Below are 13,516 nucleotides of genomic sequence, written 5' to 3'. Positions count from 1 at the left end.
GATCAACCGGGTCCTCTAGAGCCAAGCCATGATACTTGTTGTTCTCGATCACGTTGAGGAGTCCTGATTTGATCTCAAAGTTGTTGGCTGCTACAGCTGGTGCTCGGATTCCCAATCTGTGACCATGAATGTTTGGGCGGTCATAAGTGCCAATGGGTCGAGCTGCTCGCTGTTGGTTTTGTGAAACGTTGTTAGCTCCATTGACGTCCGCATCATTTTGAGGTATGTCACCCATATCAGTGTCCAATCTCTGCAATTGAGCATGTTGCTCTTCTTCTCTTCTCTTTCTAGCACACTCTCTCTCTAAAGTTCTGATGTCTGCAGATCTTGGAACTAGGTTTGATGGACCCCTGCTCCTCAAGTTCATACACCTGTAAATTAAACGGAGGTGAAGAAGGAGAATCAGTAACAAAAGAAAATAAAAATGACTTAGTCTCAAGCAAGGGACTAATTCTCAATGTTCAAATCTACTCAGAATTTGGCAACGGCGCCAATTTGATGTTAGGAGTTTTCAAGGCTCCTAAGACAAATGTTGTAGTCTAAATGTTTGTCGAACCAATTCTAAGGGATTTCAAGCACTGAGAATGCAAGTACTTACTTAATCTAAGTGCAACCGATGATTTAAAGGGTTTTATAAACTAATGATTAATACTAATGCAATTTCAGAATAATAAAAGCGGTAAATGAGTTGACTTTCTTAACTAAGGAAAATGAGAACTCATGGGCATAGGAATTAGACCTTGGGTGATCAAGTTTCGAACTAAGGATGGCAGACGAACAATCGGTGATTACTCACTACTCTTCATGATTCCTCTTAAACCCATTTTGGATTTCAGATTAATCATACAAAGGGATACAACAATGAATTGGAAACACAGAATTGCAATAACTAGATGAACAAAGATGATTCAAGAGATGAACTTTCCAAAGGTTTTTCTTTCGAACCAAAGATAATCTGCCTGGTGGCTGCTAAAGGTACTTAAAACATAGGTTTTCAAAAATAAAAACGTGCATAATGAAATGACCAAAAGGCCCATAGAAAACATGAATTTGGCCAAACAAATAGACGCGGAGCGACCTCAGCACGTCGCTCCGACAAGTCGCTCCGGGCTTAGGGAGCGACCTCAGTTGGTCGCTCTGAGAGGTCGCTCCGGCTCCATTGTGTTGTCGTCACGCGATAGACATGCGAGCGACCTCGGGGTGTCACTCTGGCCAAGTCGCTCTGGGCTTCGGGAGCGACCTGGAGTGGTCGCTCTGATAGGTCGCTTCGGGTCAGTTTTCGGCTTCCACCGGGATGAGATGGCGAGCGACTTCTCGGGGTCGCTCCAGCGAGGTCGCTCTGAGAGGTAGTTTGGAGCGACCTCATGGCGTCGCTCCGTGATGTCGCTCTCTCATGCTTTGCTCGTCCAATGATCACCTAGAACATTTCTTTTGAGCTCAAAATGCACCCAAATGTCTCCAAGAACTCCATGTGGTACTCCAACACCTGATGAAGACTCATGTATACAAAATGCAACCTAAACGTGGCTAAATCCTAGTCTATATGATCAAAATGCACATGGGGGAATTGATAAGACAATGGAAATATGCAAGACATCACTGTCAACACAGCAGAAAGCGACACTGCTCCACCTAATGGAAACGATTTTAAATGGAAGAAGAGTGTCCGGAACTTGCCACGTACTCCTAAAGTTAAGCTCTTCTCTTGGAAACTTCTCAAAGGGGCCATCCCTGTCGGTGAACGACTTGCTGAGAGGCATGTTCTTGTGGATCCCCTTCGCAAAAGATGCGGCTGTTCTGAATCTATTTCTCATCTCATGTTCCACTGTCAGTTCGCACAACGAGTTTGGCAACTAGCTCCGTTTATAACTGACTTGGACATCAGCGGAACAATATATTTAATGTCTAGCTAGGATTCCCTCTGCGCTCTCAATTGCCTACCCCATGCGGGTATTACTTCAGGAACTCTGTTCCCATGGCTCGTTTGGGCGATATGGAAAGCGAGAAATAAGTTTGTCTTCGAAGGTCAGTCGGCGTTACCGGAGGACACGCTCTCGTCAGCCATCAGATTAGCTAGAGAATGGGCTATGGAGGTAAAAAAGGACTCTTTTAGCGGACCACAACAGCCAACTCCGACGACTAGAGCCCCCCAGGGGCGGTGGTGTTGCGATCTGATGCGGCGTGGGCTGCGACTACGAAAGATCCGGGTCTCGAATGGGTCATTATCTCCAGATCAGGCAACAGGTCCTTTAAAGCATCAGTTAAGTGGGTTACTTCGCTGCTAACTGCAGAAGGCCTGGCTCTACGCGAGGTAGTACAATCATGCGTTAACTTGGGACTGAAGACGGTGGCCTTTGAAGCTGATTCGGCTCAACTCATCAAAGCCGTGAATATGTAAGAGTGCCCAACGGAGCTTTGCGGAGTCTTATCTGATATTCTCTCTTATGTCTCAGTTTTTAATTTTCTTTCATTCTCCTGGATCCCTCGTGAGAGGAACTTCCTGGCAGATAGCTTAGCTAAAAATGCATCGAATGTAGCTGATACAATGGTTGTTGGTGAGGCCTTTATGGCAGCTAACTAACCCCGCTTTATATTAATCGAAGTATGTGTTAAAAAAAAAAAGAACTCTAACTGAAGCACATACAAATAAGATATTAGTAGTTGAAAGATGAATTACTCGTTCAAACGTGTCATATAACAGGTAAAGCCATCATAGAAGCTTCAAAGATAAAATTATTTCCAGATTTCATTTAAACGGTTACAGATTCTTGAGATCAAATGCATCTTAGCTGTTTACCTTTAATTTCACATTCTGAGTGTGGCATTTAGAGTACTGTGTGTGGCTGTTGATCTTACTACAAATGCCTGACTTTCATGTAACTCTTAGTGTCGCGACTGGGATACGTGTTGGAAATTAATGATTAGTTATAAGTCGCTGGTAAATGAGTGATAATAATTAAGCAACGAAGAACAATGGTCGAGTATCAAGAGCTTAAACCAGGACAGTTTAGAGTTTTGTTTTTCCTAATCTCTCTGAAGGCGTAAACGGTAAAAACCGTAACAATAATAACAAGTTCTCCCTCCCCTCTATTTATAGTAGTCTATCAGTACCTTACACACCCTCCCTTATCGCAGTTACTAGGTTTTGTTTAGAAGTGAAAACAGCTTGAATCTTTTGTCAGGTGTACGCAGTTTGTATTAAGTGTGCCATTAATTAAAAGTGACTAATCCAGTCATGTTCATCGTTAGTTATATTTGCACATTCAAGTTCAATATTTTCGGCCGCCATAATTTAACAAATTACAAGTCAAGCTTATTTATTAAGAAACAATTACTCTGGCCTAGTTTGGATGTGCCCTTCTTCTGGTATTTCCTTATGTCGAACCTATCCTTTTTCGAGGTTAATAGCTACTTCATCCTTATCACATCAAGTGGTGTTTAGAAAAAAAAATTATTTCAAAATAATTGATGTTTTCGTTATTCTAGATAGAATTTAATATCATTTGAACTAGGTGATCAATTAGACATTATTGTGTTATTTTCTTATTGGTTGAATTAGTTTCAATTAATAATATTTTTATGTAACCAAAATAAATTGTATATAAATTTGTATTTTCTTAATCCATGTAAAAAACTCTTAAAAACCACTTAATATTGAAACACAGGGAGTAACACTATTAGGATTTTTTTTTTATTCATATGATCTACCCTAGGGTGATTTCCTTTTATGAGGTGTTTAGCTAACGCTCTTTAGGATTCTTTGATTTTCAATTGAGAGACATGCTTCCTAATTAGCATTTGATCGGATGCAGGTGAAAGTCGGTGGAAATTACAGGATGCGACCAATGATATAGTTCCGGAAGGTGGTTCCTCATTTTATGCCCTGACTATAATCATAAAATACAATTCTAATAACTTGCGTTAGTCACCTTTACTTTGTATCCAATTCTTGTCAGTATTCTCGGTAATCTAGTCATAACCTGATTTGGCTTCAAGCAGTGGCTTACTCGGTTTGGAGAGAGAAAAACCGTAGGAAGCATGGGGAGCACCACCACCAACCTGCCAGTAGTTTGCAGCTTATGAATGATAAAATCATTCGTAATAGGATCTCCACAATTCAACATACCGGCAGAAAATGATACGAGCGAGCAATGTAAGTTTGGTTTGCTTACCACACAAGTTAATCAAATTTCTCAATTGTAATTTCAGTTTATTAGCCATTATTTGGTAGAAGTAAAGCTGCATTCAATGTAAAAACGTTTTTGAATCGAATAAATTTAACACATTCAAAAAAGAAACCTGATTTGTTTTCTACATGTTGCTGCCCTCTACCTATCCGTTCTCTATTTCCGTTATGGTGGTTTTTGTTCATGAATCTCTTTGAAGTTTTCACATAGAACTTAGTGAGATGGTTTTGTTGTTATGTTGATGGTTTGACAGTCACAAAACTTGGGATAAACCAAAAACATTTATTTCATTTCAGCAGTAAGAGGTATTAAATTTCTTGTGTAACAAAAAAATTAGAAGAAAATATATACCGAACCCAAATTTTATTAAATCCGACTACACAGGACTCGCATCACCGGATCTAAGGTAAGAACGTTCACCTACTTTGTTTTTTCCAGCGAATAACCGATCAAACGGTGACCTTATTGCTAGAAGCAAACTTTTGGGTGTACCAGCACGTTCCTGATAACCATCTCCCCCGTTGATAACCCCACTCGGAGACCTGATCAAGCCGGTCCGGTACGGGGGAGTTATAGAAAACGGTCTTCGGTCGAACCGACCGTCTTGATCGAACCGTTCAAAGTAGAAATAGTTTCTTTCATTGCCTAGGCTTCCGGTTCTGTACCCTCGTATCGAGCTCCTCACTTGGGGCAGCGCAATGTGGCCTTTTGACCCTTGGTTCACGAGCTGATCATGTATCTCCTGCGGTAATCTTAGCGTGAACCGGTCTAGATTCTCCTCGGTCTGACTGTAAGAACTTGACCGGCTAAACAATCCAGCTAGTTTCCACCCTGTAGACATGGACTTACGTGGCATGCTTTGGTTACCTGTCCAAGCCACTGAGTCAAGTAACCGCTCGTCCGGAGAAGCCAAAGCCATTCTCCGGTTATCATCAACAATCGACGTTAGAGGAGAGCTCTGACCGGATTCTCTAGCTAAACCGGAGATCTCGAAAGAAACAGACTCACCCGGTACAGGAACGAGATTAGCGCGGCAGAGAGGACACGTGGCGTGAGAACGTAGCCAGGCATCTATGCAACCAGGATGGAACACGTGGCAACATTGAGGAAGCAAACGCAACGTTTCGTCGTCCTCGAACTCGTTGAGGCAAACGGGACACTCCAACGCTTCTTTGCCGATTCTCAACGTCTTCACGGTGGAGTAACGAAACGTCGGAAAAGTTTCTATGACAGACGCGTCGAGTCCACGCGGCGTCTGCTGCCTAACGTTAAGCCAGTTTCCCGGGTCTCCGGATCTTCCGTCGTCGATCCCTAGGGCTTGCTCGAGACACCTTCTCATGTAGACGGAGACACATCCAAGTGAGAAGAAAACGCTGACGAGTACGATCATGACTATAGCCGTGGTTGGATTGATCCCTGTCCCTTGTTCATAGCTGCTGCTTTGAGCGGCAACGAACCGTAACAAAAGCAAGAAAGAAGAGTAGAAGCATAATCTTGACATCACCATAGTTTAACAATCTCTGGGCTTCATGAGGACCAAAGTTCTGCCGTTATGGTTCCGGCGGGGTGAACGTGTAATAAAATAATTAAGGGGGCTTGCATAGCTTAATGACTACAAGATGGTTGACTTTTTGAGATTGTACCAAAGGCACTACTATTGATAATTCTTTTTTAAGGGAATATTAACGAAGCAATTGATGGTCGAAAGTGCAGGTGGCAATAGCATAAGATATAGTGGTGGAATAAAAAAGTTTGAAGTGTTACAAACTAAAATAAAAGTGAACCACCACTTTTGTTTTTTTCAAATCAATTTTTGTCATCTTATGTCCTATTATCTGTGTAACCACGATACATTTCGTGCTATTATGATACTATCAAATAGATATTACCACCTCTTAAAGCAATGCATTGTTTGCCAAAAAAAAAAAAGCAATGCATTTGTTTGTAAATTATTTTGTGAGAAGTCAATTTAAATTACCACAAGTCGGATAAATTAACCAATTTTGGGGATATAAGTGGTTATGTCATTCCTAATTTGATGTCTTAGATTAGTGAGGTTTATATACATATATATATGGACATTTTTTGTATTTACATTTAAGATTTGTAGAACAGAAGCTCCACATATCTTCCAAAATGACTAAAATCAATACACACGAGATCAAAGTTTTGAAGTTATCCCTAGCTAGCAAGTCAACTTCAACATGGCTTATTATAGAACAAAAAAGCTTGATGTGGTCTTAATCATAGTAAGTCAACGCAATAACACAATGCTAATGTTGTATGTGTGATTAGATTATATTAAAATGATTGGTGACACACTTGCATCATCCATAATGCTCATATCCCTTGTTGTGATCACGTCGCCCGCCAACTGTTTAATTGTGATCATTTTAATGGAAGTAGTCTGGATATTGATATGTATATCTGATCAAATTGGTGTGGAAAATTAGTGGAGATCTGCATATCATACAATGCAATGACTTGGACGACGGGCCGCATTTATTTTATACTTATTTTGGATAATATGAGGTCATTCAAATTTAAAAAACTCGCTCTTTCATTCAGGACGATTTCAACTTAGAAATAAGTCCTCAAAACATTTTAAAAAACATTTAAAATTCTTGTATGTATCTGATCACCGATCATATACATTTCAATAAAACTCAATCAAACATATTAAATTGCTAACTGTCTGATCAGATAACGTACATAAATTTCTCCATAAATTAGGTTTTTAATAGTGTTAATGTTTTTTTTTTGCTATAGCTAACCTTTGTCTTCCTTTATGCTTTATATTAGTTATTATGATTACCATTCAAAATTTCTTCCATTTGCTCTGCCTTGTTTGGCTCGTTTTACATAACTAATGGCAGTTGTTCTGTTTATTCAGTCTTATCTGTTTGTTCTGTATGCTACATTCAAAAAAAAACTTTGATCATTGTTCCCGAAGATGATAACTATAATTCGATTTGATGGCTTTAGGCCTTTGTGAAACAGAAAAGGCTCATTTACTTAAGAAAATCTGTAAATTCAAATAAGCCCAACAAATTGATGTAGGCCTTAGTTACCCCTTAACATTCCATATATTCTCTTTTTCTTTTTGAGGACAGATCAACAAAAACAAATCTGAATCAAACAACGAATGATGTATTTTAATCGAGTTGATTTTTTCTTATATCTTAGTTCCGTTTTTTTACAACTCTTGTTTGAAAGTCAAAATATAATTTTCAAAGAAAATTTTAAATTTCATGTAAACATATGCTGGAATTAGAAAACCACTCAAGAGGACCATATTATAAATGAAACTATGATAAATGTTATCCTCAAAAAAAAAAAACAATGATAAATGTGGTCATGTAATATATTCAACATAGTAATATTATAATAGATTCTACAGCTGTAAAAATTTATAAATATAAATAAATTGAAAATCGAAACTAATTAAGAAAACCAGTGAACGTTTGAGAAAATATTTAAAATTTAGTATATAGGCTAAAAGTATATAGGTGTTTCAAAAAAAAAAAGGGCTAAAAATAGGGAAATTAGGGGGCATGACCATAAGAAACAAAAAATTAAGTGTATAACCATAAGACCGACATGGCTATGATATGTTATATAATGTTTTGTAATTATCCGAAAATGCCCTCATTTGCGCGTGGGAAGTGGATAGTTTGCTTCTTCTGTTTAACTAGGAAACCGAAAATGCAGTTTTGCTTTTGAAACACAAGTATACGAGACAGAAGACAGAGTTTTGATATCGCAATAGAATGTGTGAGACGTGGTCGCGAATCGCTAAACGGTGTTTTCGAGAGGCGGCAATTAAAAAGTTAGGGTTCCAAAGGGACAATGATAGTTAAGGCGGAGGAAGCGATTGCAGATTCCCTGCAGCGCGACCGGTTGCAAATCGGAAGGCCAGGAAGCAAGGTTAGATTGAATAGCGTTAGTTGACAAATCATCAGTTTCCGATGAACCCAGATTTGCAATTAAATCAGAGCTGTCGTTCCGCTGTGAAGGGAGCAACAGAGGAAGAGGAAAAATGTAAAATTGGGAAACTGCATGCATGAGTTGAATATTTTAGCATGAAAATGGGAACTAGCTAAGTGTAGGGCTGTATTGAAACATCCGATGGAGAACATACGGTTGTGAGATTGGGTTGTGGGGGAGACAATAAATAGTGATTTGTAAGAGATGTCTATACTATATGAATAAATTAAATAGTATAGTGATGCAGTAACATTTCACATTAGCTTATATGTGAAATGGTAGGAGTCTATTAGAAAATTTTGTGTTGTGACTACATTTATGGTAAGGGTAGATGTAACATAATAGCATCTGTAATACCCGTTTCAAGTATGGTGGAAAGTGACATATGATTTCAAAGGTTTGCTTATTATATATGGTAGAAGTTCATAGTATAGTTATACTAAATTTATCCAAATAGGTGAAATGGGGCAAAGAATTTCGGCCTTCAGCCATGGTTTTGATGTAGGTAATTTGTTGTATGTTGTGAATGCACTCGCTGTAGGGTAGCAAGTGACATATACCGTGAAGTCATTCCTATACTATATGGTTGCCGTTCATAGTCTAGTTACCCGATTTTCCCACCTTCCCCCTCCCAAAAATATCATCTAGTTAATGGGCATGAGATCAATAGCGATGGTATTTATAATATAGTATACCGTTCACATATGTGTAAACAAACAAGTAACTGACGTTGGTAAATAGAATAGCTGCCAATAGTCATCCATTTGTTTTGTTAGGTTCACTGACATTGCTTATATTTTCCAGGTTCATCATGTGTTGCATCTCTTGTGCTCCTAGAAATGAATGCTACACAGTCCCTGAATCAGTGTGCGCATCTGACGGAAGAGGCACTAACAATTGTAGCGAGGACATATGCTATTGAATTCTTCTCGACATTCCGCCCCAAACAACTCCCATAAAACCTCGGGTGCTTCGATCCCCTATGTTTTACTTATGTACTAAGCGGCTATTGCGATTATGACTACTTATATGTTTACATTAACTGTATAGCTGTTCAATTGCCAGACTAATAATTGTCCATTTTCATTTTTGTTCAACATTGCTGACATTATATATTTAAGAATATTTCACATCAGTTACCATACTATGGTATTTATATTATAGTATATCGTTCAAATGAAAAAGAAAACAGGGTTGTGATGGCCAGTCATATATAGTTGCCTAACCCTCCCCCCCCTCCCCCCCCCTTTTCCTTTTAAACATCTTCTTTCATGGATTACATATTGGAACCCTCGAGTGATCTTCCTTGATGTGTTTGCTTATGCGTACATACTACATGTAATATAGTATAGGCCGCTGATCATTTGAATTACCATAAATGTCTAAATATATGTGGCGTTGACGTTGATGAGACAACAGTCTGCTAGTTACGTTGCCCATGTTGAGCATGCTTTTAATGTTAACCATTTGTTCATTACATATGCACTTTGTGAGTTCAGTTTCCACTTAAAGAGAAAATGTGACGAGAATATGAACATTGCATTTATTTAACACAAAAGGTAAGGTTACATATGGCGATACTATTCATAAGGTTGTTAATCATTTCTTACATGCCTTATGCCCCTCGTGCTGTTCAAAGTTTCTAGTATTATTTTGTATCAGAAAGTCTATTCAGCACAACCTAAATGATATATAATATATTATTTTTAGTACATGTCTTTTGCTTTCGCGCATATTCACACGCACAGGCGCTAGCAAGGCCATTACGGGCAATTTTGGGGGAAACTTGTCACATCTAGAGCCTTGCTCTGTAGAAAGGACATATTTTTAATTTGTATGTCTCTTATGAATATTCACCAAATTCTCCCCTAAAAATATCATAGAAAATTTACAGATTTTGGTATTGATACCTTATTAATTTTTGACAAGAAAAATCTAGTGAAGAAGTGTCTCGAGAATGCTTTTTTGGAGCACATATGTGATGTTCTTATCTTATACTTCCTCTGTTCCTAAATATAAGATGTTTTGGGTAGCACATATTTATTAAAAAAAAATACTTTTTACCTAGAAAGTATAGTTAAAATTATAAACTAAAAATTACTCAACCAATTACAAAATAGAACTATTAAATTTGATTGGTTACACAGTTTTTGATAAACCTAAAGTTATCTAGAAAGATGAGAACATCATATATATTGGAACATAAAAATTATTCTAAACTTCTTACATTTCAGAACAGAGGGAGTACTATTTATCACATTTTTATAGCCTGAAGTTCTGTTTAGCGTATTTATATATGAGAAAATGGTCATTTAAATCACGAACTTTCAAATTTGGTTGAAAAAAATCATGAATTTTTTCGTAGACCATTTAAAGCCTCAATCTATCTTGACAAGACACTTAATGCCTCCATTAATTTTGACTAAGCCAATTTTAAAATGTCGTTTGTTCGATTAACAGATCGATTAGATGAGATTAATCTCTGTTATAATCTCTGTTAAACCCCAAACGACGTCGATTCGAAAACATAAGAAAACCCCCAAATCGCTATAGCCCCAAATCGAAATCCCTAATTCTCAGAAAATCAAAAACGCACTCTCTTCACAACTTTGTCTCGATTTTATGATGAGCTCATCTCCAGAGATACAATTTGAAGGAGAAAATCATAGGTTCCTAGCGAAGTGTAAGTGTGGTTCCAAACGATCCCCTTGTTTCTTATCAATCTCGCACATATTTGAAGAGAAAGTGTATGATTTTGATTTGGTTCTGATTTTCTGAGAATAAGGGATTTAGATTTTGGGATATAGGGATTTGGGAGGTTTTCTTTTGTTTTCGAAACAACGTCGTTTGGTGATTATCAAAATTAGTTGAAATTTTAAATGGTTTGTCAAGATAAATTGAAGCTTTCAATGGTCCACAAAAAAAATCATGTTTTTTTAACTAAGTTTGAAAGTTCGTGATTTAAATGACTATTTTCTGATTTATTTATTTTACATCATTTATCATTTATTAACATTTACTTACGTGAATCAACAGTTATGAATAAAGGTTTTATTATTCTTTGGAACAATCCACTTGAAGATTAACTGAGTTTAATCGTGTCATTCATTCAGTAAGAATCTAAATTCGTGGCTCGACTTTGTTTCGCTCTAGTTGTGCATTTTACATTATTTATAAACCCCTATATGATAATTTATTGAGCCTAAGTTAATGATCTGGAATTTTCTTTTTTGTCAACTGCATTTCCATTAAAGGAAATAGCCCCATGGGCTTACAGAGGTAAGGGCTAATAAACAAACAAGGCCAAACAAAAAGGTAAGGGCTAATAAACAAACAAGGCCAAACAAAAATACATATTATTTAAAATTTAAAACCCAAATATGAAAACCAAAGAAACAAGTGTTCTTCGCCCAAACTATTGACGAGACACGTATGTAGGACACGCGTGTATCATGCAGAGCACATCGGAGACGCTTCTCCTCCACCGTTTTCACACCGGAGAAACTCCTCCACCACCGCTCACGATCGTCGGACTTCAACTCTTCTTCTTCTGTCTCACCCCTTCTAGTTTATACCCCTTACCAGAACCTCTTCCGTTTTTAGCCGCCACTTGTAGATGAAATATCCTCCATCTCCAGTTGTTAATCCAGGGATTGCTCAACCAGATCCAAAAGTAGATCCTTTGTTGGACCGCTCAATGAACGCCAAACTTTACTGAATCACCTTTGAGATGATTGAGATTAATCCTTCGTTCAAGCCGGGTGAAGAGTAATTTCCGCTGGAAAGAAATCAAAGCATAACTCTTGAAGTAGAAACTCCACCACAAGCAAAACGGGATCTTGAGTTAAAACACGAAAGAGATATTAACCGGAACAAATCCGGACTTTATTTTTCAATCTCAATCTAAGCAGAACATAAGACTCTTAGCCCTTCGATTGAAATTGAAAAACCACAACAAAAGATCGCCAAAGCGAAAAAGAAAATCCTCTAAAGGAAAACAAGATCGATCATATGATCGAAGTATTATACAAACAAAAATAAAATCTCCTCTCCTCTCAGAAAATTATCCTCCTCTGAAAGATGTAAGATGTTGTAAGAGGAGAGAATTTTCTCTCACTAAAGAGAGGAGAGAGAGATGATCTGGAATTTACGTCTACACAAGTACACATATACACACTGTTTAATACTAATATAAATAATTAATCTATTATATAGGGTTATTGGATGTTGTTCAGCTATGGACATCCAGCCCTACAAATATATTTGCATATTTACATAGGCACAATTTCTTTTTATTTTTATTTTATTTCTCGTACAATATACAACTTCGATATACAACATATATATATATATATATAATGAGTGTGTATAGCGTTGAAGGTCTAGCTTTTTTTTTATCAATTAATAATTATTAATTTTATTAAGAGAACAAGAAACTTACGAGAACATTACAAAGCCAGAAAAAATCTGGAAGCAAAGCTGACGAAAAACATAAATTTCCCATAAACAGAACCCTCATATAGGGAAGCATAACAATAGATCAAAAGAAAACGATTGCAAAATGATAATCTGAATTAAAGATTCACACAACCCAAGAACACATGTACACATCATCAAAGCTTCTTTAAGGTTCAAGATAGGAGAATTATCGAATGATGCCAACGGCCAACCATGAACCTCCAGAGAACTCTACTTACCAAGACAATCAGATCGAATTATGCACTACTTAACCCATTCTCGTACTTATGCCTCCATATGTTCTGCCACCGGTTCCTCGGTTTGATGCGCCACCCGTGCATCATGATCATGTTCCTGAGGACGCACCTCTTCCTCTGATGGGGCCGGACGAGATTCATCCCGATTATTTTTATTTTATTTCTCGTACAATATACAACTTTGATATACAAGATATATATATACATATATAATGAGTGTGTATAGCGTTGAAGGTCTAGCTTTTTTTTTTATCACCTAATAATTATTAATTTTATCAAGAGAACAAGAAACTTACGAGAACATTACAAAGCCAGAAAAAATCTGGAAGCAAAGCTGAAGGAAAACATAAATTCCCCAGAAACAGAGCCATCATATAGGGAAGCATAACAATAGATCAAAAGAAAACGATTGCAAAATGATAACCTGAATTAAAGATTCACACAACCCAAGAACACATGTACACATCATCAAAGCTTCTTTAAGGTCCGAGATAGGAGAATTATCGAATGATGCCCCCGGCCAACCATCGATAAATGAACCTCCAGAGAACTCTACTTACCAAGACAATTAGATCGAATTATTCACTACTTAACCCAATCTCGTACTTATGCCTCCATATGTTCCGC

At 37.5% G+C, this 13,516-nt stretch overlaps 2 protein-coding genes and 1 long non-coding RNA gene across 3 annotated transcripts; 2 read left to right on the top strand and 1 right to left on the bottom strand.

Moving 5' to 3' along the window:
• The first annotated feature begins 1,586 nt into the window (after positions 1 to 1,586).
• LOC106344534 lies at positions 1,587 to 2,398 on the top strand. Its single transcript, XM_013783897.1, has 3 exons — positions 1,587 to 1,737; positions 1,963 to 2,093; positions 2,144 to 2,398. Exons 1-3 carry the CDS (start codon positions 1,587 to 1,589, stop codon positions 2,396 to 2,398), a joined length of 537 nt encoding a protein of 178 aa, XP_013639351.1.
• A 2,165-nt stretch (positions 2,399 to 4,563) lies between these two features.
• LOC106294090 (E3 ubiquitin-protein ligase ATL15-like) lies at positions 4,564 to 5,743 on the bottom strand. Its single transcript, XM_013729704.1, has one exon. The coding sequence runs from the start codon at positions 5,692 to 5,694 to the stop codon at positions 4,564 to 4,566; it is 1,131 nt and encodes a 376-aa protein (XP_013585158.1). The 5' UTR covers positions 5,695 to 5,743.
• Positions 5,744 to 11,312: 5,569 nt separating this feature from the next.
• LOC106292786 lies at positions 11,313 to 12,024 on the top strand. Its single transcript, XR_001260258.1, has 2 exons — positions 11,313 to 11,453; positions 11,490 to 12,024. It is a non-coding gene; the product is annotated as an uncharacterized LOC106292786 (long non-coding RNA).
• Positions 12,025 to 13,516: the final 1,492 nt, after the last annotated feature.

This window comes from Brassica oleracea, chromosome C5 (genome assembly GCF_000695525.1).
Source record: "Brassica oleracea var. oleracea cultivar TO1000 chromosome C5, BOL, whole genome shotgun sequence".
Classification (NCBI taxonomy): domain Eukaryota; kingdom Viridiplantae; phylum Streptophyta; class Magnoliopsida; order Brassicales; family Brassicaceae; genus Brassica; species Brassica oleracea.
This window is presented reverse-complemented; position numbering and strand designations above follow the sequence as displayed.